Genomic DNA, 25846 nt, shown 5'->3' with positions numbered 1-25846 from the left:
AATTTTGACATGCAGTAACCCAGCATGGCCACTACATAATGTATGGCGCTGTCTGAACTCTGCCTCTGGCTGTATTCACTGTCTATGCAGGAGACATGGCTCTAATAAACAGCTGGGTATCGGACACCTACAGATCAGATACTGATGGCCTGTCCTGAGGATGGGGATTCTGGAATCCTGTTCTTAAACTGGGGAACTTATTTATACAATACATATAAAGAAGAACCATAGTGGCCAATAAAGTGCTGTAGTGTCCACAACTGCATAAAGATGCACTATCTGTAATATACTGGATATAAAATAGTCAGACTATAAAAACTAGATTCCGACCTGATACGCCTATAAGACACCAGACCATTTTGCATTGCCCCAGACGCCTGTCCTGAGCCTTTCCTTCCCTCCTTGCTGATGTCACAGCCCCGAGACATGAATGGAATTCCAGACTTTGGAGCGATATCAGTCCTCTGACTCTGTCCGACACATAAATATTTAACAATTGGAGAATAAAGCGGTAAAAGTGGAGCGCCCTAGCCCTGCAAATCAATAACGAGACAATTCACCTAATCCAAAGGTGGAAGTCGTCTTTATGAGTCTGGTATACTGCTTTGCCTGAAAAACTTTTTTTTTCCTCTAAGACTTTCACTGATTCAGACTCAGCTATTGAAATCTCCAACATTATCCAGAGCGCATGCTCCCCCTAATGGCCACTGTTGGAAAGACATCCCGAGAAAAACTTAGGCAAAGTACCTGCTGCTTACATAGTACTGAAAGTTGGTATATAAACTGCCTAATATTCTGTGTGCCGCTATATGGTGCCCCTGTATTGCACTTTATTCTCCTCTCTAATACAGGACCGGATGGGTTGCTTTTCTTTGTCGTGTCCTGTATACCTCAAAGACATCTATAGATATGGAATGTCAGGTTAAATGGGAAAAATTTGCCCACTTTTCTCCAGAAGCAGCACCTCTCCTGTCCTCAGTTTGGGAGTGGTATTGCAGCTCAGTTCCACTGAATCCTTACACTTACAGTTCCACTATCCTTACATAACAGTCCATATGTGTCCCTATCCTTACATAACTGTCCATATTTCCTGTTATCCTTATATACTGTTCCACATATCCCCCTATCCTTACATACCATTACACATATCCCCCTATCCTTACATAACGGTCCACATATCCCCCTATGCCTACATAACTATCCATATATCCTTCTATCCCTACATTATGTTCCACATATCCCCCTATCCTTACATAATGTTACACATATCCTCCTATCCATACATACCAATCCATATATCCCTCTATCCCTACATAACGATCACCACATCTTTCTATCCTTACATACCAGTTCATATATCCCCCTATCCTTACATACTGTTCCATATATCCCCCTATCCTTACATAACGGGCCACATATCCCCCTATCCCTACATTCCGTTACACATATCCCCCTATCCTTACATATCGTTACACATATCCCCCTATCATTACATAACAGTCCGTTTATACCCCTATCCTTACATAACGTTACACATATCCCCCTATCCTTACATACCGTTACACATATCCCCCTATCATTACATAACGGTCCATATATACCCCTATCCTTACATACCATTACACATATCCTCCTATCCTTACATAGCATTACACATATCCCCCTATCCCTACATACCGTTACACATATCCCCCTATCCCTACATACCATTCCATATATCCTCCTATCCTTACATACCATTCCATATATCCCCCTATCCTTACATACCATTCCATATATCCCCCTATCCTTACATACCATTCCATATATCCCCCTATCCTTACATACCATTCCACATATCCCCCTATCCTTACATACCATTCCATATATCCCCCTATCCTTACATACCGTTACACATATCCCCCTATCCTTACATACCGTTACACATATCCCCCTATCCTTACATACCATTCCATATATCCCCCTATCCTTACATACCATTACACATATCCCCCTATCCTTACATACCGTTACACATATCCCCCTATCCTTACATACTGTTACACATATCCCCCTATCCTTACATAACGTTACACATATCCCCCTATCCTTACATACGGTTACATATATACCCCTATCCTTACATAACGGTCCACATATCCCCCCACCGGACCAGTCATCCATATGCGTCATGGAGCAGACACAACCTCCCCATAATAAATAATGTTTTGCTTAAACGCCACGTCCGCCATAACTAGGTGGTTGAAAAAAGACACATGTCCATCAAGTTCACCCAAGCGCCCCGCTACCATGCCCCATTACACCAGCACATGAGCAGACCCTCCAAGGGGCAATAGTTTGCTCATAGCCTAGCAACGCCAAGGCTTCATCCTTCATGCTCCATTGCCTTCCCAGCGGGAGCCATGTCCCCTATGGAGCACCATGCAGGAATGCGTCGGTATGCACACTTTTCTCTGCTGTTTTCCTTTGTTGGATTTCATTGCAATGAAAAGAAAAAAAAAAGTTATGGATTTGTGTCATGTAGAAATTCCTCAGCATGCGTCAGAGGGTAATAGGCAGCTTGTGTGATAGTTGTGTCTCTCCCTCATGTTGTGAGGTAATAGAATAAACAGGAGCCCGTTTCCTGCCCGGCCGCCTCTGATTGGTCGGGGGAGACTCCAGGAATGTAAAGGCTCCTTTATATAGAGAGCAGAGCAGCTCAGAGATCAGAACGCCTGCAGAGCACACACAGAGGAGTAGAGAGCAGCACTGCCCAGGACCCCCAGCAGGACTTATACACTCTGGCCACAAAGCAATGTAAGGGGACGCTGCGCTGACTAAGGCTCCTAGGCTTTACTATACAATGCTTTAGTTACTTGCGGAATTCTTCAAGTTCACTAGGTGCTGAAATGCCTTGCATGTAACCCATCTCCCCGATGCTTTTATCCAATCTATTTATTGGTTTGTTTGCGTTTTCTTTCGTGTTACTTTGAGGGTTTTTTTTACGCTACGGGCAATTTATTTTTCTACTCGTGAATGTTTTGTGCTTATAGGTGCATTGTTTGTTCTTTAATGTTGTATAGCAGTCACCGAGAATATTTTATCTTTAATTAGTATATGAGGTTGTAATGGTATTATATAGTATATCGTATATGAAGGTATAATTGTATTATTTTAGTATATGTGGTTATAGTCTTAAATCTAATATTTTAGTATATGAGGTTGTAATGGTATTATATAGTATATCGTATATGAGGTTATTATCACATTATAAGTATAATACATTAGTATATGAGGGTACAATCGTATTATGAGTATAGAATATTAGTATACAAGGTTATAATCTTATCGTAAAGGATATAAGGATATGAGGTTATAATCACATTATAAGTATAATATATTAGTATAGAAGGTTATAATCTTAATATCTTGTTATAATCTTATTGTAAGGAATATAAGAACATGAGGTTATAATCGCATTATAAGTATAATACATTAGTATATGAGGGTACAATCGTATTATGAGTATAGAATATTAGTATACAAGGTTATAATCTTATCGTAAAGGATATAAGGATATGAGGTTATAATCACATTACAAGTATAATATATTAGTATAGAAGGTTATAATCTTATTATCTTGTTATAATCTTATTGTAAAGAATATAAGAACATGAGGTTATAATCGCATTATAATATATTAGTATATGAGGTTATAATTGCATTATAATATATCAGTACATGAGGTTATAATCGTATCTAACCATATATATTGTATATAGTTTATTCATGTATACATAGTAAATGTATTGTTAGGTTATGTATATAATATTTTCTATATATATATATATATATATTCTATGTATGTATGCTTAGTAAATACATGAAACTGTATACACATTTTGTTCATGCATAGACAGTAAATGTATATTATATATATGATACTGCATACAGTATAAACAGTAACTGTATATAACATAAGATTTTGTACATAGTTGATCTATGTAAGCTCTAGAGAAAAGACGGTTGCAGATTACACAACGCTTTATTGTAGTACAGGTGTAGTAACATGAATGTGGTTCGTCTTCTCCCTGCCCTCCAGCCACACTTTGTTTTTACTGTGTAATAGATATATCATTTGATGTTATTATGGGGAATGTCATTGAACTTGGCTTTCGGTGCTCTCTTTATGGCCCCTCTCCTTGTAGATAGTGTACTAGTTGTTCTCCTATTAGACTTTGCCCCATTGTCTGCGGTGTAGCTAAGCTGATCCTCACTATTACATGGTATTGTTTAACTCTGGACGGGCATGCCAGAGGATGTGGTGTGTCTCCCGATGCTGGAGCGTGGTTATTATTAAAGTGCTATACAAATCTTAATCTTTTTTTTCCTTCTCTTTAAGAAATCAACACGTTTGACAAAATGGGGATAATGCGGGGAATATTTCTGCTAGTCATGTTGGCTGTACCCCAGACAAGGCAAGCTTCAGGTAAGAAAGGTTCCCCACCATATGATCATGTATACAGGTTACAGAGGAGCTAGCGAGGTCCTCACATATTGTCTATTCATGTCAAATGAAGGTTTAGTTTCTTACATTTCGGTATTTTCTCCACCACAGAGAATGGAGCAGATGACAACAGTGTATTTGACCTGTTTGAGTTAACCGGACTTAACCGTAGGATTGGTAGCCGTAAAGCCCTAGGAGTCCTTCTAGCGAAAGGTCCAGACCCTTCAAGCCCAGCTTACAAAATTGAAAATCCCAATAAAATACCTGCACTTCCAGAAGATAAATTCACAGATTTGCTGGATGCTATTCGAGCAGAACGGGGTTTCATCTTGTTGGCTACGTTGAAACAAGCAAAAAAGACCAGAGGAGCCCTGTTGTCTATCGAGAGAAAAGATGGCACAGGTCACGTCTTCAGTCTAACCTCCAACGGTGAAGCCGGAACGCTAGACTTGAGTATGAGTGGAGACGACAAACAGCAGGTAGTGTCTGTTGAGGAAGCCAGGCTGTCCACCGGCCACTGGAAGAACATTACACTATTCATCCAAGAAGATCGAGCTCAGCTCTATGTGGGATGTGACAAGATGGAAAATGCTGAGCTGGATGTGCCCATCCATCATGTTCTTAACGGAGATTTGGCAAGCACTTCCCAACTTAGAGTTGCCAAAGGAGGAGTAAAAGACAACTTTCAGGTAAGTCCTACAAAAACAACTCATGTAATGGTCAACGTGTGCTCTTGTGAAATGGCCAAACTCATTCACTTTCCATTGGTGACGATGACTACCAGGTAAATGATGAATCTCTTTTCACAGGGTGTGCTGCAAAACCTGCGTTTCGTGTTTGGAACCAGTATGGATGTGATTCTTAGAAACAAGGGCTGCTCGAGCTGTAAGTACAACCAGTCCAATGAGACATTCATGTGTAAATATATATCAGACAAATAGTATATTGAAGGGAGTTTGCAGGTAATTTTCAAAACTACTTCTAATTGTTGTACATGGCACCCAACCATTATAGTCCATATATAATGCAGGTCTGGTGGGATGGAGTAGAGCATGCAAACTGGGCTCAGTTTTGAGTCATATCATGAATAAGTGTTGGGACATAGGGTGGGTCACCCATTCCAACCTCCAATATTCTGTCCTATATGGCAGACAATAATAAGCATATTCCTCTTTTCTACAGCAAACTATGACTTGGACAATTCAGTAAATGACTCGCGCCCAGCTATTCGCACCAACTACATTGGTCACAAGACAAAAGACTACAACGGTGTGTGTGGTCTTTCCTGCGACGACCTGAACAATATGTTCTTGGAAATGAAAGGTCTACGGGCCGTCATCTCAACTCTTCAGGACAGAATCCAAAAAGTGGTAAGTTATATACTCCACTGATTCACGTATATGAAAGCAATTGATTAAGAAAGATGGATATTAAATCTTATATTTTTTTTTCTTCTTAGGGAGAGGAAACTAAGATGCTATCTAGTGTGGCCCCAGGCTGTTTGCATAAAGGAGTGAAATACAACAATATGGATGAGTGGACTGTGGATAGCTGCACTGAATGCACATGCCAGGTAATACCCGGTTCTTACTTATGAGCCCTATCTTTGGTCTTACTTATGGTCACCTGTATTTTCACATAGTCTTGGGTTGCTGAGTTAATGTGACAGTAAAGTATTGCATTATAGGATTGTATAGATGGCCTCTCTGTAGACAGTTATCATAAGAAGGTCCTACATGGCCTATTACGTAATCTATGCTTCTAAAGGTCCCCATATGCTTTAGTTAAATATCAGACCAACCTGTCAACTTTGGTGTATGGAGGCATCAAACAGAAGATAGATGTTGGAAGAGAGAAGGATCGGGTATATTGGATTTTAACTGCCCATCCATTTTGTTCTCTAAAGGGATAATAGAGGAGGTATTGTCTGTTGAGGCAGCGGCTTACCCCTCTTCTCTCCAATGAGAACGCATGAAAGTTTAGCTGTGCCAAATGTTCATGTGTATGAAAGATCAGGAAAGATAGCAGCCAGCCAAACAAACATAGTATGAGCATGTCCTCTTTTAGACAGTGGCCATAAAAAGAAGATTAAATAATGAATATTGACCAAATCCATTTTGTTTCTTTTGGTAGAATTCCGTAACTATTTGCCATAAGGTTTCCTGCCCCTTCGTGCCCTGTACCAACGCCACCATACCAGATGGTGAATGCTGCCCCAGGTGTTGGCGTAAGTATTCTCTATAGAGTTCTCCAGACTGAACCTAGACGAACGTGGCCTAGTAAAGCTTAGGTGTGAAGACTTAGAGGCAACAAAAGTAAAGCCCTTGATCCTGCGCTACATAAGACGGTGATTCATGCTCCCGCATACCTACATTAGCATTTTTTTCTGCTCGGGAGATGTATCTCAAGCCTCGGGCCTAACATCTCATTTTAAAGGCATAGTGACAAATATGCAGAAATTTATCTTGTTAATGCTGAACAAGTTGATTCAGGACAGAGATAAAATAGCTCTCGTGAAAGTAGGACAGCTGCAAGTGCTGAACACCCATAGACCTGCTCAGTCCTGTGCGCTTCATATTTCTATTTGCTTGGCATGTATGGAACTCCCCTACAACAAATCCTCAGCGCGTACAGCCTCAATCCTCATATATCTCCTGAAACCTTTTTCCTATTATCATAAGTTATGGATATGTTTCCTTCTGGATTTAATAAAACTAAAGCAAGCCATGTTATCTGTCCATTACCATGGACCATTTACTGGAGAGATTTATGACCATGAGAGCCTTACTTATACTCTAGTAAGCCAGCTCAGTCTAAAGATGAAATATTCAGGTAATAATTTTTTATTAAATGTATGGGGGGTTTTTTATTACAGCAAGCGATTCTCCTGACGATGGTTGGTCCCCATGGTCGGATTGGACTCCATGCTCAGTGACATGTGGTCATGGTATTCAGCAACGAGGAAGATCTTGTGATAGTCTTAACAATCGCTGTGAAGGATCTTCAGTCCAAACTAGGTCTTGCCATATCCAAGAATGTGATAAGCGATGTGAGTACATCAGATTACTAGATTACTAGAGACGTAGACGTGGCCGGCAAGTAAAGTGACGGTGACACCAGCCACCTGTTGTTTAGTGATTATAATCTGGCGTGTATATTTTAGTTGTTTTTCAACAAATTGTTTAAAGTTCATAGATAATCTTCTTAAGTTTTTAAGAACGTCTTTAATGGTTTTAGGATTGGGGCTTCTACCTCAGAACATATTACTTGGCTTTACAGACTTAATTATGAGTTTTATAAATCACCCATTCAGGGTTTTTTTTTCTAACAAATGCAAATTCTTTATATTTTCCAGTTAAGCAAGATGGTGGATGGAGTCACTGGTCTCCTTGGTCATCTTGTTCTGTGACCTGTGGAGATGGTCAAATCACTAGAATCCGTCTTTGCAACTCACCCGTCCCTCAGTTGAATGGCAAGCCATGTGTCGGAGAAGGAAGAGAGAACAAGCCATGCCAGAAGGATCCTTGCCCAAGTGAGTGCTCTCCATTGTTTTGTGACTCCTTTTCATGTCGTCATTTAATTTGTTCTTCTTGATTGTTATAATGATGGAGGGTCAGTAAAAGGTCACATTATGAAACCAAGCAATGATTTACTATGTCAACTTTCCAGTGTATGATAAGTGTGACGATCAGCTAAAGGTCACATATGGGGAAGTCATGGCACTTCATAGACCCTTCTTTGTTTGTATCATGAATGCTTCATTCTGTGATAAATCCTGTAGTGTAGAAAGAGCTTATCTAGAAAACATGGCTAATAACAGTTTCTCCGATACCTTATTTCCAGTAAATGGCCAATGGGGACCATGGTCACCCTGGGACACATGCTCTCTGACCTGTGGTGGTGGGGCGCAGAAACGTGAGCGTCTTTGTAATAACCCCAAGCCCCAGTATGGTGGTAAAGACTGCATTGGTGAAAATGTTGACAGACAGATCTGTAACAAGCAAGACTGTCCTATTGGTAAGCTATTAGCAACAAAAAAAAAATATTCTAAAGTTGTAAGAAAATGTTCTCAGATTCTAACTAAGTTGCATCTTTCTTTAAGATGGTTGCCTATCCAATCCTTGCTTTGCTGGAGTTCAATGCACAAGCTTCATTGATGGATCATGGAAATGTGGTTCTTGCCCAACGGGCTTCCGAGGAGATGGTGTTGAGTGTACAGACATTGATGAGGTTTGTTACCATAATTCATCTCACCTTCCTTATACGCATCATAGTTACCATTTATGTTTTATTAATGGATTTATTCTTTGTTATAATAGTGCAAGGAGGTTCCCGATGCCTGCTTTAACCTTAATGGAGTGCACAGATGTGAGAACACAGAGCCAGGATACAACTGTCTCCCATGCCCCCCACGATACTCTGGCACCCAACCCTACGGCAAGAGTCTTGATGATGCCAAAGCAAATAAACAGGTAGGTTACTTTTCCCTGGCTTCATACCGTTTTTGCCTTTGGTTGCAGGATCTTCAGTATAAAGAATAGGGTTTATGGTTACAAACCTCTCTTTTTGGCATCGTAGGTCTGCAAGCCACAGAACCCTTGTGCCGATGGAACACACGACTGCAACAAGAACGCAAGATGCATCTACCTTGGCCATTACAGTGATCCCATGTTCCGCTGTGAATGCAAACCAGGATATGCCGGCAATGGAATCATTTGTGGTGAAGACACAGATCTGGATGGATGGCCAAATGAGGACCTTATTTGTGTTGCTAATGCTACCTATCACTGTACCAAAGTAAGTGAATCTGAACTTCTTATAGACATATTGTCTTTCCATTGTCTAGTGACAGATGACTAACAACATTCTGCCTTCTAGGATAACTGCCCCAACCTTCCCAACTCCGGCCAAGAAGACTATGATAAAGATGGAATGGGAGATGCTTGTGATAATGATGATGATAATGATGGAATCACAGATGATAGGGTAAGAAAACAATGAACGTATTCATGTTTTGGGCACCTTAGATATTGGGTTTCTTGGCTTCTAACCGAGTTAAACAAAACAGCAGGAAGACAAACATTGGTGGTTTTTGCAAAGGAGAATATATCATAAGGTTGTGAAATTTGGCCAGTAAATTGTGAAATCTTTTGGCGAGCTTTATACCGAGATGTGTTTTGCTAAGACAAGACTTTGAAAGTGAAATTGACCCCGAGCTTCCTGCAAACAGTAGGATACGAAACTTTGCAACTAGCAGATGTTACTATCCCTAAATCCCATGCGTAGATTCTGACATTTAAGTGATACTTTTTGAGCAAGGCCTGCAAAACTTCAGAGCCGTCTGCTCGTGCTAAAAATATCACGTCCATGTAACCAAACAAGAGGACAGTCCAAAAGGAAACATGAAAGCTACCACGACTGTTTTAGCTGGACAAACATAGCAAAACATAGTAAAATGGCAAACCATTAAAAGCAATCTGTTCTGTTGTAGGACAACTGTCCATTTGTATACAACCCTGCTCAATATGACTACGATCGTGATGATGTGGGTGATCGATGTGACAACTGCCCATACAACCACAACCCAGATCAAGCCGACACAGACTCCAACGGAGAAGGAGATGCCTGTGCTGTGGATATCGATGGCGATGGTTTGTATTCTTTCACTAATTTTTCTTTTTATTGCCACCATTTCCTAGTTAGTGGTGCAACCCAATCCTACCAAGTTGATCTATATAGTAATAGTAGAATCAGCCTATGGCTCTGATCACACAAGATCTCTTCTTGGCCGTCTGTTGGCCAAGAAGAGATTGTGTGGTCGTAGCCTTAATATGTAGTTTTTCTTACAATGATGGACAGTCCATACTACTGTCATAGACTACATGATACAATTACATCCTAATAACTGTATACATGCATTCTGATTCTACAGGTATACTTAATGAGAAAGACAACTGCCCCTACGTCTATAATGTAGACCAGAGGGATACAGACAAAGACGGTGTTGGAGATCAATGCGACAACTGTCCATTGGAGCACAATCCAGAACAGGTAAATACTTAATTTTTTCATTGATTATAGAAAATTGAATGCAGAGTTATGACTATAGGGGTTCTGAGGCTAAGATAACACTGGGCTCCAGCAATTAAAAGGGTCTCGGCCCCATATTAAAAAATGATATGGTGTAATGGCTACTCACATATCTGGTTTAGGGTCACCATATATAATGCCGAGACATTATGTACAAAGCATTCCCCAGCAAGTCCATCATATAGTCCTGTGATGGGGCAATTGTCATATGCCTCATAGGGGTTTTTGCCTTCCTCTGGATAAACAGAGTAGGGTTCCTCTAGGTTGAACCTGATGGACTCTTGTCTTCTTTCAACCCTTTTAACTATATGTACCTATACATATACTCTGCTGACTTTCAACATTTCAGCAGGTTGGACTCCAACAAAGTTTTCCAGTCAGAATAGTGTCAGAAGACTCCAGAGTCATGCATCAGCGGATGGCGGTCCCTGAGGATTACTAGTTTAGATCAGCCTGTCCGTGCCATTCTGCATATCATGGATTAGCTACTTTTGTAAAGCCCTTCCTCTTTAATCTTACCTTATTGTTCCGTGTTAAGCTGGGCACATGCATAAATACCATAGCATCACGCTTTAGAATTTTTGCTTTCAACAGATGATTTCTCACCAAACAAGAAACACCTAATCTCTACAAGGGCCGTGTTATATGTGCGACACCAGATTTAGTCATTCCATTCCCAAGAGCTCCAGGGATTTCCACTGCTAATGCACTGTTGGCAGCGTATCATCATAGAGGGCTAATATGCCAACATGAAAGCAGCACCACGAGTTCCCATAATACCATAGCACTCTTATTATCTTAAGCCTAACAATTCAGTGGAGCCTCAATCCACATCATTAAGCTTATTTCAGCCGTACACATGTCAACCATTTCATGATGTTGTCGGAGCAAATGTTTGTGGTAATGAGCAATGTTCTTCTGGCTCCCATGCACGTTCAGCAGATGGCTGATATTCTTCCCTCTGTATTCTCATTCTAGACTGACTCTGACTCCGATCTTATTGGAGATACGTGCGACAGCAACGAAGATATAGATGAAGATGGCCATCAGAATAACCTGGACAATTGTCCATACATTCCAAATGCCAATCAGGCCGATCATGATAAAGATGGCAAAGGTGACGCTTGTGATCATGATGATGACAACGATGGTGTCCCAGATGACAAAGATAACTGCAGACTGGTGGCCAACCCTGATCAGACTGATAGTAATGGTAAGCCAAAGGAGAATGAATTAAGATAAGAGTAAAATAAAGGTGGCCATATACTTTCAATAAGTGTCAACTGAACAATTGTTCGGCTGAAAGTTATTTCTCCCATAGACATTAACATTAAGGCTGAATGTTCTTGAGTTCTCTCTGGGGAGAGGAGGGACAAACCGCAGCCGTAGCTCTTATCTGTCCAAAAATAAAGGGGTTGGGCGGTTAAATTTTATCGCACCCAACCCCTTTCTCCACCAACATCATCTATCGGTGGAGTCTCAGGAGACCACCATAGACTTTATACCGACGGCCAGCTAGACTCAAAGAAAACTCTTTATTTCTCTTAGGTGATGGACGTGGTGATGTCTGTCAATTTGACTTTGATAATGACAAAATCCCAGATGCTGAAGATGTTTGTCCAGAGAATGTAGAGATCAGTACAACAGACTTCCGTAAATTCCAAATGGTGCCTTTGGATCCTAAAGGAACATCCCAGATTGATCCCAACTGGATGGTCAGGCACTTTGGCAAAGAGTTGGTTCAGACCGTCAACTGTGACCCTGGCCTTGCCATTGGTAAGTATAATATATATATATATATATATATATATATATATATAATATCATTATTCAGCTTAACATGTTACTATAGTTATAGGTTTTTAGCAGATGTATAACCTTACTTTTTTGTTTTCTCCTAAGGTTTTGATGAGTTTAGTGCAGTAGACTTCAGTGGCACCTTCTTCATCAACACCGAGCGGGATGATGACTATGCTGGCTTTGTGTTTGGCTACCAATCTAGCAGCCGATTTTATGTGGTCATGTGGAAACAAATCACCCAGACCTATTGGGACACAACTCCTACTAAAGCTCAGGGATACTCTGGTCTCTCTATCAAGGTGGTGAACTCAACAACTGGGCCAGGAGAGCATTTACGTAACGCTTTGTGGCACACCGGAAACACAGCAGGACAGGTACACAAAATGTTCTATGTTCAGCGCTATGTCGTCTTAAAGCCGGATTGTATCATCGAACCATCATTAATGTGTTCATGTTCTTTACAGGTTCGTACCTTGTGGCACGACCCACGTCACATAGGATGGAAAGATTTCACAGCTTACAGATGGCATCTTGTCCACAGACCAAAGACTGGATTCATTCGGTAAGAATGTTAAGGTCATTGATAGTGATTTTGGTTCAAGGCCATATGTTATAAATATAAAAAGTAAATCCTTATTAACTACATAGCATAGGTAAAAAAAAAATGTAGTCAAGTCCTTATCTTCAATGGCAGCCATTTTAGTAAAAAATGGTTTAAGATAGTTACAACATATATACAGTAGATGTTTTTAACCGTTTTTTTTCTTATTTCCTTTTAGTGTTGTTATGTATGAAGGGAAGAAAATCATGGCTGACTCAGGACCAATTTATGATAAGACATATGCTGGCGGAAGACTTGGTCTATTCGTCTTCTCACAAGAGATGGTGTTCTTCTCAGATCTTAAATATGAATGTAGAGGTAAGTGACTTTGAATTTTTTTGAATCAAATATAATACTTAAATGGGTCTCCTATGAAGAGTAAAGCTGGCCTGGCATCAGTTAGGGGAAGCTATCTCCATGTATTGAATAGGCTCTATGGCTCTATGGTCTAGCTAGCTAATGGAGAGGGGTTCCAAGTGGGAAACCCCCTTAATTACACACACACACATGTCCTAACATAGAAGTGGATTTTTTTTTAAGACAATACTTTAAATTAAGGGGTTATCCAGGATTAGAAGAGAAAAAAAACAGCTACTTTCTTGCAAAATCAGCACCACCCCTGTCTTCAGGTTGTGAGTGGTATTACACTCCACCCCCATTCAATTTAAACCCACACCCATACTAAGGTCAGGAGTGGTGCTGTTTCTTGAAGAAAGGGGCCATGTTTTTCGAAGCCTAGAAAAACCCCTTTAAGTAATTTTAGTTTCAGTATTGTTGGCTAATTGTTTTCAAATTGGTAGCTTGTGAATTGAGGTTCGACTAAAAAAAGCAGGCATTTCCATGTCTTTAGTGATTCTGTATAAGAACACTACATGCAAAACAGATACCTTGTGTAAGAGCCAAAGACGATGGGAGCACCGAACAAGCAGATCAATGCTCGTTTAGTGAACCTTTTATACCACTCAATGATTGTGCAGCCAGGGCCTCATGAACGATCACTGGATCGTACTTGCGGCCCCTTACCTCCACCATTTTTCAGCAATACATCACCTGTTTACACAAGAGATGGTGATTTCTAGAGTTTAGTGATCCCATCGATCAGCCAACAAATGAGAAATCGCTCAATCATCAGCTGATCGCTAGGTCTTTTACCAATAATCGCTGTCCTTAATGAGAGGGCATTTCCTGACAAGACTTAGAGGGAACTGTGTCATGCCCCGCCCTTTCAGGCCCTGCAATAGATAGTCATGCCCCACCCCTTCGGGCCCTGCAATAGATAGTCATGCCCCACCCCTTCGGGCCCTGCAATAGATAGTCATGCCCCACCCCTTCGGGCCCTACAATAGATAGTCATGCCCCACCCCTTCAGGCCCTACAATAGATAGTCATGCCCCACCCCTTCAGGCCCTGCAATAGATTTAGCAAAATGTTGATGTTTAGCCTGTAGCATCCCTTTAAACCATGTAATACTGAGTATGAGCAATATTCCAAGTAATAATTTTACATCTCTCCTTTCTTCCAGATTCATAGGTCCTGGTCTTATGCATTCAGTGAATGTTGAGAAACCTCATAGCACCTTCATGTATGTTAGATTTGTTCCATCTCTTGGACAATTTCTTACATCCCCCCCACCCTTTTTTTCTGTTGGAACAAAAGATCTACTCCAAGATCCTAAATCTAATGGACATGACTTTATTGTTTTTGCTCAGTGTGAAATCTTGGGGTCGGTCTCCATTTTTTTATTGCCAAGTCTACCAAGGTACTAAAGACTTTCTCTTCCAAGTGCCTCAAGGAAAATGTATCTACAGAACGAAACTTTTTAACCAGAGACGAATGTGTTGTTTTTTTTTATTATGCCTTGGGAAAAGAGAAAACATTTCCGAAACTCTAAGATCTATACAGAACCAAACAACAACAACTACTAATGCACAAATCGATATTATACTGGAGTGGTTGTTTCACCACTGAAGAGCAGAGTTGCAATAATTCAGGAAAAAAAGGTGGTTTTTTTTTTTATTTTATTTTTTATATATTTTTTGATAGACAGCATTCTGTCATGGTCTATACAATTGATACATGGTATACTGATGTAGCGATGGTAGCGTTGCGGCTATTCGATGTGAACGCATGGCCGATATGGACAATAGTATCACTGCCTATTTGATAGCGTCTGAGTGTAGAATGTGAAGTGTATCTACGTGCGTCAGATGAACAATATCCTTGTTAGTGTGGATACAAAATGCACTTCTTCCGGCATTTTGCATAAAGAAAAAAAAAAAATTATATTTGTTCGACAAAATACATATCTGTTGGTGCAAAAAAAAAAAAAAAAAGGTAGAAAAAGTTGCATTGACAAAAAAAGCGGATGGCATAATGCAAAGATACAGGTATAAATTATTTTTAAAAAAAATGTAAAAAAATAAACAAAAACAGGACACATGATGTTGTTCTTACTTGTCAGGTGGGATGGGGGGGGGTTAGACTGTTAGACTGGGCTAGACCGCCATGTGGCTAGGACTTTGTGTTTACAACTGCACTATAGAAGTGTGCACGACTGAATTGTATGTAGAGAACCGGAGGGAGAGCAAGGCAAGAGGGGTGGAGGATTTAGGTACAGTGCACTCTCTGTGCAAAATGCAAACCATATGTCTCTCTCTATATAATGTAATAGAACACCCTAATTACGCTGCGGCAGGTAGACAGTCCTCTGCTGCACACATACAAACCAACAGATGAAACCTTCATGTACAAATATTACCTCATTGTGTGACTGAGAAACAGAAAAATGGCGTGGATTCGAGAGGAAAGAAAAAAAAAAAGAGAGATATTTAAGGAAAAAAAAAAAAAATTTAAAATCTACTGTAGTGTTAATCAGTTGTGTATATAGTTACAATGACTTTGTACCCCCAGGAAAGTATTTCTATTTTTTTTTTTTTTTTTTTTTTATGAAAGAGTATTGTAATATTTTTTTTTCGATATTTTAGTACTTGCTTTTTTTGTATAAATGATTTTTTTTTATTTGTATTGCTGTTTAGTGTTATGGGTTATTTTTTGTAGATATGCTATTTAAATAATTTATGAGGAAACGCTTCCCGTAGTGTCCTTGCTCCTATTTGTATAAACTGTTTTGCACTTGAAAAGAGCATTGCAATATCTGTCCCAGTTTTTTTTTTTTTTTTTTTTTTTGTAATATCAGTGTATACTATTTGTGATAAAGAGATAACTATGCCTTTTGTACACATTTTAAATGTTAACATGTTTTTTTTTTGTAAATTGTACAGCGAATATTGTCATAAAATATAAAAAATAAACCCTTTAAAATTTATTCGGTCTTTTTTGTTCTTCTTCTTTCATCTCGGGCTAGTCTTTTAAAATGGGAACCCTCTAACAGTGTGTAACACAATATTTTTAGGGGATATCCAGGAGTAGAAAAAAAATGCTGCTTTATTTTAAATACAGCGCCACCCCTGTCATCAGGTTTTGTATGGTATTACAGCTCAGCTCTATTCACTTCATTGAAACTAAGCTGCAGTACCATACACACACTTAGTAAAAGTGTGGCGTTGTTTTTGGAAGAAACCAGTTTAAAGGGGTACTCCAGCGAAAACCTTTTTTTTTTTTCAAATCAACTGGCTTCATAAAGTTATATAGATTTGTAGTTTACCTTTATTTAAAAGTCTCAAGCCTTCCAGTACCTATCAGCTGCTGTATGTCCAGCAGGAGGAGGTGTATTCTTTCCAGTCTGACACAGGGCTCTATGCTGTCACCTCTGTCCATGTCAGAAATAGAGATGAGCAAAACTGGTTGAGGTTCGGGTTCGTACAAACCTGAACCATCTGCATTTGAATGACACTGTCTTCCTGTTCCGTGGAGAAGGTGGAGACAGCCGGAGTCCCGCCTGGAAAACAGGGATACAGCCTATTGATCGAGAAGACAGCAGGATTCAAATGCTGATGGTTCAGGTTCGTACAAACCCGAACCTTGGCAATGTTCATTTTTCTCGTGTCCGTATAAACTACGGCCGTAGTCTTATATGCTGTGTGCATCGTACAACCGCAGTTCGTCTGAATTGCTATATCGAATCATCCTCAAAACAACGGCCGTCGTTTTGAGGTGAAAACTACGACCGTTGTTTTACGTAGTGTGAACATAGCCTAAAGGTGCATCCTAGTGATCTATCAATGTCTATACTAGGAAAGTGATTGTCATCATTTACATCGGACCCTGAAAAGGGGCTCACAATCTAAACTCCACGTTTAAATCAGTAGGCCTATGGATTGTGGGAGAAAACCAGAGCACCCAGAGGAAACACTGAAAGAATATACCAAATCAATGAACAATATGTCCTCGGTGGGATTTGAACCCAGAACCCTGCTGCATCATTCACCCACCATGCTGTTCTACAGAGGATTGACCATAGAGGGCCTTGAACCCTTAAGCTTCTAATTCAAAGTCAGATGCCAGACTATTAAAGAGATACTCCGGGCAAATGTGAAAAAAAAATGGGTGGGCAGGGGGTGGTGGGAACATTATTATTATTATTTATAAAGCGCCCTTAATTCCAGAACGTAATGATAAGGTTATACTTACCAGTCCCGGTGCCCCTGCAGCACAGTGCTACCTTTACTATCACCTGCTGGTCTCCTGTATCTCCCGATTCCTGTGACATCACAGTCCCACTTCGCCAGCTAGTCATTGACTGTAGCTTCCGAGTGGGGCTATGTCAACACAGAAACTGGATGATTCAGAAGACCAGAGGGTGACAGTAAGCTGTGGCGCTGCAGGGGCACCAGGATGGGTAAGTATAACTTGATTGTTATATTACCACCACCTCCTGCCCGTCCCATTTTTTTTTTTTTACGTTTGCTCAGAGTACTCCTTAAAGCCATCCCTTCCCCCAGCTAAAGGAGTCATGTAGGGGAAAGGGCATATGGAGGATGGTGTATGAACATAGTCATATTCCCTTCTTATCACGGCTCTAGCAGGTTTCCTGAGCAGGACATTGATAAGCATTGTGTACAGCTACAGTCTAATTACAGCTGTAGTGTAACTTGTGAAGTTCAGCCATTAAGGAAATATGATGCATAAGCTTCAATAAATGAAAAAAACTCCCCTTGTCCCTGACAACCTGGAACAAATTCACATTCTTAGATCAATCCTATTATCACGGTTATTAGCAGAGCGGGAAGGTCGGGACTCATATTGTGTCTGTCATACACAATAACAAGGTCAGTAGGTTCCAGGAAAGGAAATGGAAAGGATTGGTACATACCTTACACATAAAAACAAGTCCTATTCTGCGCTATGTTATATAAACCAACTACAGACACTAGGGGAAACCAATAATAATAATACAAGGCTGGAGCGGCCCATCGGAGTACCGGAGGAAGCAACAATAGACTTAGGTTTCTGACATAGTAAATGGCCTCTAATGGAACGGGGTCCCAATGATCGAGCAAATACAACTGCTGCATTTTTTAATATGGAGTCAATCACCACTAGGGTCGATTTCTTACAGGATGATCCACACTTAACCCTATTAGATCGTAGTGATGACATGTTTACTATGTAAGTGGCCAATGTACATGTTATGTATAGAAAGATTACAGGCTCCTAGAGTCGCTTCCTATGCTCATCCTGAAGGGGTATACTATTGATATATGTGGTGACCCCCCTGCAGTGGTATGGCGGAGGTACGGCCGGTCACTTGCCAGACGGTAAAGTGTGACGCCAGTTCTATGGTGGTTGGCCGAGATATAGCCGGGCCCAATGATGTTATGTCGTGCCGGTTGGAACACAGGTATAATGGCACACCTGCTTTTAGTTTAAAGGTCCGGTTATACCTTGTTCCCCTGTGGTCAGTGACCTGCTGGGCTGTTGGGGGGTCGCTTGGGCTGTTGTCACGGTGGTCCGGAGTGGAATAGTGACCCACCTGGACTATCGGCACTGCCACCCACAAAAAGGGGAGACAACCCAAGGAATGCTCGTGTGCTGTGTGCGGGGCGAGGAATCACAGAGTCTCTTCATCAAAAATAAGATCTGCTTTACTCGGAAAATACTGGTGTACAGCAAGTCATACAGCTTTGCCCTCAAATGATACTTCACACAATAAGTCACTTAATAAGTTAGGATTCAGACCTGTAGTGAACCGATAGGGAGCAGTACAGTTGTGCGGGATGAGTTGTGTGCTGAGAGTAGAGAATCAGAAGAGTAGAGAGGAGAATGTCATAAGAGTCCCAACCCAATTAGTACTGTGCTCTGCTGGAATGTTGGAGGATGAAATAGAAGAATACTTGAGAAGAAAGAGAGAATACTTGTGCCTGTGTTTTGACTCTTGGGTCTTTGCACCACCTATTGCCCTACGAGTGTCGGGGGACCAGTCCTAGTGGGTGACACAAGCCCTAGACCTTGTTACCTGGAATGAGCGGAATGCTTAGCGTTCCCTGCTGACACCTGTGCTGCAAGATAGAATTCATAGGCTTTTAGCAACTTTGCTCTATCCGGATCAGTGTATATGAGTGTATATGTGAAAAGTAAAGAGAGAAATGATAGGACAGGAGAAGTAAACTCGCTCATTGGTCTACAGATCCATGTGACATACAAACAAACAATAACCCTTTCAGTTCTACAGCTGTTCAATACCTAAGTGCATATACTTACAATAGCAACATCTTGTGGCGAAACGTTATCACTACTACATCACCACTTACGTACAAAAGTACAGGCTTTTGTGAGGGGTGTGACAAATAGCAACACCCGTGGTGGGACACCATGTATACAATTATTCATATATTGCTGGGGTCTTTAAAAAAATACTTCCTCCTGGTTCCCCATAACTCCCACTGTAGGTCCTGTTTGACTCGTTCCAATCCCCCGATACTGGTCTATCTCCAGCAGCTGCCATAGAGAATGAATGGAGTAGTGGTCCAGCGGTGTGACCACCATTCTTCTCTGATGGGTGACATGGGTCCCTAATCTCAAAATTGCCTGGGTACCTGCAGTTGGAAATTATGCAGATAAGTTTTGATGGTAGGACTACTTTGAGCACACAATACACACAAGATATATGTTGGCCAGCTGATAATTCTCACAGTGCCTCCATAGACTCTTGTACCTTTGGGTGGGGGGGGGGACAAACTACTGCCAGACACCACTGTCAGAAGCTTATCTTATATATAGTCTATGGCCAGCTTAAAGGGGTATTTCGGGAAAAATGTACTTTTCCCCTATCCACAGGATAGACCAAAAGTTGGAGATCGCGGGGGGTCCGACCCCTGAAGCCCTTGGTGATTTGCTTATCGGACCCCGCTGGCTCTGTTATGAATAGAACCCTGGGTTGGCATGTGACCCGCGGCTCTATGCATTTCTATGAAGCAAAGGAAATAACCGACTACATCGCTCTTTCGGCATACTTACGACTCTTTCTGACACTCCATAGGAATGAATAGAGCTGTGGGTCACTTGCCAACCCTGGGCTCTATTCATAACTGAAGGTCAGGGGTTGGACCCCACGCGGTCTCCTACTTTTCCCCTATCCTGTTGATAGGGAGAAAGTTAATTTTTCCCTCAATACCCTTTTAATTGCAAATGACATATAGATAGATAGAGTTTGATGTGAACAAGGGCTTATGTACCATGGAAGCAGACAATGTGGTTGCTTTAGGGCTTTACGTAAGGGAGACATTAGCTTCATCATGTTTTCAAGGGTTTATTCCTCCCACATTCAAAAAAGACATTGATGCTGCAAACGGCCCTTATGTGCCTAGTGGGTGTGGTAGAGAGAAGGGAGTTGGATTGTGAACCACAGCAGGGACATGGAATTATAAGGTAGGGACATACTTCCCATGGTATGATGTGAATGGCTTGGCTAACCTGCCACAGCAAACATACAAACTGACCCTAAGAACTTCTGCTATTATAAAAATTATAGTCCACGCTAGCTCGATTTTGCTTTCTTTCCTCCCATTGCCGTTATAATAGATTTTCATGCACAATAATACGGAGTTATAAAATATTAACCGCAAAATTGCTAATGTAGAATGGGATTTGGCTTTTGTGCATTTGATACGGCAATTCGCCATTCAGTCTCACCCCATTACACACTAGGTCAGCGAAGTTCGACAAAATGGTTGCTGTATATTGTGTTATTTGTCACATTGTCGCCCAAGGACTGCTTTCACAAATTGCCCTGGCATACTCCACTGATCTAATCCACGGCAAGAATAACACTTCATGAAGTGCGTACTTGTTCCACTTGGGATACATGGAGAGGTTCTTGGCCCCGCTGCTCAGACCCTTCCCCTTTCATAATCAGGAACAGTGTGCCAGATGATTCCTATTTAATCAGAATCACTTGTCAAAACAAGGCTGAAGAGCTTAGTGACAGAGCGGGATTACCCGCAGAATAACTTGGCCACATCTGAAGCTACTGTAAAATTCCACAAAGGCCATAATGCAGATACTGTAGAAGTCGATTAAACTAGAGACGCAACGTTTAACACATTTGTTCCCCCACTTTGCCATCACTTATTCCATTTCGGATGGTTGCTACTACTATCGGATATACACGTAGATGTGGAACCAATGCAAACAAAAACAAAAATATAGAAAGCTGAGCCGGTCCTTTGTGCAGTTCCCGGAACACCAGTGCCAGCTCTATGTATTGACCGTACAAATATTTCTATATCAGATGAGACTATAATGGCTGAATGTTTCTGTATAGCAGTGGCGGCAAGGCAGAGGGGCCGCAAAATACTTTCAGATTCATTGTAAGATCCTTATATAAATGTTTCCTCCCAAAGATGCAATATGTCTTAAGTTCAGGGGATGTCTTATTTTTCCACAAAGAAGAACTCACACTTCCCCCCTGTCCTGACTCTCCCCTCACTGTCCCATCAGTCCTGACTCTCCCCTCACTGTCCCATCAGCCCCTTCATTGTCCCATCAGTCCTGTCTCTCCTCTCACTGTCTGGTCCACCTCAGGACTGGTCCATGGACCTCTGCTTGGTTCCGGTAATAGCATTGTGGTGCAGTGACAAGTGTGAGACCTCGGTGGTCGCACAAGGTGGCAACTGCTGGACCTCTAGGTGGCGACAGCAGGGTAGCTGTAACTACCGATACCTCCACACTGTCATCCCCAGCATGCCGCCCGGCCTCTTCACAGAGTGGTGCATAGACGTTAGCAAGCTGGTGGCCCATGGCTTCCCCACATAGGGTTCTGCCTCTTCGCCTCAAAGGGCGCACCCTATAGGCGTCATCTCTCTGGGTTGCAGGACGTGACCTCAGGTGTGCGACAGAATGTGGGGACCATGGACCAGTGGTATGCCTGCGGCATCAGTGGGTAAGGACCATAAGTGGCTGGTTGTGGATGGTGGCAGAAGGTAGTGGCATGGTGGCGGTGGGGGTCTTGTTTTTGGGAGGATGCCTTATTTTCAGGGGGGATGCCTTATCATTTAAATCCTCCACTTTGCCTTATTTTCGGAGGATGTTAATTTTGGGGGGAAACATGCTAGTTTTGGGTTCTAATACAACAGTCTTTTAGAAGACACAGGTAAATCCACAGAGGACACCATGACCCTGGTGTAGATTTGCCTTGCAGATCTCCATGTAACTTCCTGCTTACATGTAAACACTTATTTTTATCCTCTTATGGTTAGGCTCAGTATTTTGGTCTGTATATTTAGCTGCAAACAGGAGCGGAACCAACAGAGAGAAAAACACAGAGGTAAGTAGTCAGCTCACCATGGATGATGGTCCTCAGTATGATCACAACTGAAGCCTTCAGAAAAGTTCCGGTAAGTAAAAAGAAAAAGGAAGAAAAATTAAAAAGTTAAAAACAACTTTTTAAAAAACATTTAAAAAGCATGTTGGGTTACAAAAGAAATGTGTTACAAGGGTTAAAGGGGTATTTCACTCCAAAAAAAACTTTTCATATGTTGCTGCCCATGGTGATAACATAAATAGTGGCCTATTCTTATCTCTTTGCACTTCCCCGTGTTCTCCTATGTCATGTTTGATCCCCGGCTGAGCAATCCAGCCTCCACTTGCGAGACTGTCTTGTCTGAGGGTGACAGCCCTCCCAGACAGGACAGCACTGCGGCCAGTGCTGGTTCAGAAGTGGAGGCGAGGTCCCTCGGCCAGGGACCTGAAGAGGACGTAGGAGGACACCGGGGGAGTGCAGATAGGTAAGAATAACCAATTACTGAGTAATGGGTCTGAGTACTTATATCAATGCAATATATTAGTATTCCTTTTTCAATAACCTAACAAAGATTTTTAACATTCGGTTTTCACTTTGTCATTATGGGCTACTGAGGCTGCAACATAACAAAATAGTGGAAGGATCTGATGACTTTCCCAATGCATTGTAGATACTCAGCCATGAAGTGCAAAGCTAATCGGAAACACATTGCGTGTCCATATATTGTGCACCTCTTTGTCTGAATGAATGACTTACATTTCTTTTTGTTGTGCAAACCAGTATTTATAATATCAGATGACAATTATATTGATTCCGAAGAATGCAGACAGGAAATAAGTGGAAAATTTTCCAGTAAGGAAAGAATATCTGATCAATTATGGCGGATATAAGAGTTCAGCTTTGCCTCCAGGAATGCATAGGACCCATAAGCCTAATCACTTTCCATGAGCGTGTCTAAATGTGCTAATAGCTAACTAGGATGTTGTTCTGTCCGGCCAAGCCATGGATTTGGCCACATTATTAACTGGCAAAACTATGAAATGCTCTTGGTCCAATGCTGGCCAGTAAATTGGGCAATGTCTGAAAGCACAGAGGGATCTGCATTTGCAAGATAAGTGGGGGTCATTGTATGGCTATTTTAGCATGTTTCATGTCCTTCTATTTTTTTTTTTATATCAACAGCAAACATACATGTATCCAAAATACACAGAATGGCCACGTTATTGGAGCCACCCAATCTAGCATCATGTTGGGCCTACAATTAACCTTAAGAACCACAGTAACATCCCATGGCATAGACTAGCTATGAACAGTCTATTCTACTTTACTCTAGAGATCCTGTATAGAATTTTAAGGGGTTGTCCAGGTAAAATTTTTCTCCTAGATTTCGCCAGGCTGCATGATCAAAAAAACTCCCCTCTTACACTCCCCCCACAGCCTTTGTTGTCCCAGTGCTTGGTCTCTATTGCTGTGGTTAGTACAAGACATTGCCACTGGCTGAGGCAGGACACCACTGTGCCCAGTGATTGGCTGAGTAAGTGCCAACCCCAGCACCAGGAAGTGGAGTGCAGCAGAAAACAAGCTTAAAGATAACTGAGGCTGCAGGAGACTGAAGGAGGTAAGTACAGTTTCATCACCTAGCCTGGGAAAATCTAGGAGAAAACTATTTTCTAAAAGAATCCCTTTAAAGTCTGGTGACTGTGACAGCCAAGGAAGCAAAAAAAACCTGCTGGCATGCTCTTCGAACCAATTCATGACTGTATGTCCCTTGTGACATGGCCTCTGACCCATGAAAGTGTTCATCAAGAGATGGACATGGTTGGCCACAATGTGCAGATAAGCCCACCATCCATAGGCATTAGTGGCCACAAAGTGTACCAAAAAAAACCTTCAAAAACCATTATGCCACTTCTACTAATCTAAACTTTCCACAGCTGATAGTAGACTATGGTTTCTTGCTGCCATGATTTTGCCAACCTTTCCAATTAGTATGGTGTCACAGAGATCTACATCTAGCTGACTGGGCCATGCTTCTCCAGCGTCTAGTAACAGCGACTAGGCCTTGTTCCAACTACTTAAATCCCTGGATTTTCTTATTGTACTGCGCACTGAAACTGATCCATAGAAAACCTGATCACGTGATTTAATGCTACCTACCAGAGTCATGAGTGTAATTTCTAGGCAAGGATCCTTCAATCGGCAAGAGGTCAGGCATTGCTTCTAAAGTAGCCATTCAGTTTATGTGCTGTAGGTCACTTGTGGATTCTACCTGCCCTATTAACCTTGATTGATAGATCTCACCATGTTTGGGTATAGGGAGAAATATATGAATGAAGGCTGGTGGGGTGAAGCGAGTTGCTGGGGCCTACCCCAGTGACTTGTAAGTTGGACATTAAAGAGGTTCAGGTTCCCTTTAATAACAAAAGATCCTCTTTATGTTTAGAAAGATCTACTGTACACAGAGCCTCATATACTCACAGTAGATCCCTCTCACCAACAACCTCAGAGTTGGTCCTTGTCTTTTCAGTAGATGTTTATTGAGTTTGCCAATGGCTTTGAGAGTTTGCATTTACTAAACTACATAGGACATTGGTATAATCCTACAAAGGATAAGCTGGATCGGGAAATGGTGAACAACAAGGTGAACTGATATAACTTCTTGCATCTGGAATAGAGGAAATGATTATTTTTCTTTTGATAAGTCCAAAATTTCAAAATCATCTCAAAAGCCCAAAATGTTTCAAGCATCTTCACAAACAATGGGAAGAGCCAAGAACATATTTTTACCCTTGTTGACTGTATCCCAAGCTACACTTACTGTACATAAGTACACGGTTTAGCATAACCAAAAGTATGAGTCATTTCTCATCATTGTAGTTTACAAAAGTGGAGTTACCATGTTGAGTGATATGCCGGCAACGTTACAAGGTATGCAGGAAATACTTCTTGGACACCATCATGTTAAAACTATATACAGAAATTCATACATATGTATTATATTCACACTTCCATAACATATTCCCAGAAACATTCCTCAAACAAAATCTGGGCATTGCACATCCATGCCAGTGCCAGTAATAGACTCCCCAACCATCCTGAAATCTTTGGTAAGATTATATCTAAACATCCTGTCCTTAGAAGCCCTCACAAGATTGACACGTAGAGTTTT

At 41.3% G+C, this 25846-nt stretch overlaps 2 protein-coding genes across 2 annotated transcripts in view; one reads left to right on the top strand and one right to left on the bottom strand.

The window, feature by feature from the left end:
* The window catches only part of FSIP1 (fibrous sheath interacting protein 1), a 197749-nt gene that overhangs the window by 17637 nt on the left and 154266 nt on the right, over positions 1–25846 (bottom strand). The window lies entirely within an intron of this gene.
* On the top strand, positions 2695–16302 carry THBS1 (thrombospondin 1). The gene is made up of 22 exons (XM_069950902.1): positions 2695–2796; positions 4382–4468; positions 4598–5175; positions 5296–5371; positions 5669–5856; positions 5946–6059; positions 6620–6713; positions 7362–7535; positions 7842–8018; positions 8330–8503; positions 8589–8716; positions 8806–8958; positions 9065–9283; positions 9365–9472; positions 9978–10137; positions 10419–10537; positions 11555–11789; positions 12125–12352; positions 12479–12750; positions 12841–12938; positions 13156–13295; positions 14500–16302. The coding sequence occupies exons 2-22, from the start codon at positions 4402–4404 to the stop codon at positions 14505–14507; spliced, it is 3510 nt and encodes a 1169-aa protein (XP_069807003.1). The 5' UTR covers positions 2695–2796; positions 4382–4401; the 3' UTR covers positions 14508–16302.

Source organism: Dendropsophus ebraccatus, chromosome 13 (assembly GCF_027789765.1).
Source record: "Dendropsophus ebraccatus isolate aDenEbr1 chromosome 13, aDenEbr1.pat, whole genome shotgun sequence".
Lineage (NCBI taxonomy): Eukaryota > Metazoa > Chordata > Amphibia > Anura > Hylidae > Dendropsophus > Dendropsophus ebraccatus.
The sequence above is the reverse complement of the archived record's forward strand: the minus strand, read 5'-3'. Positions and strand labels throughout refer to the sequence as shown.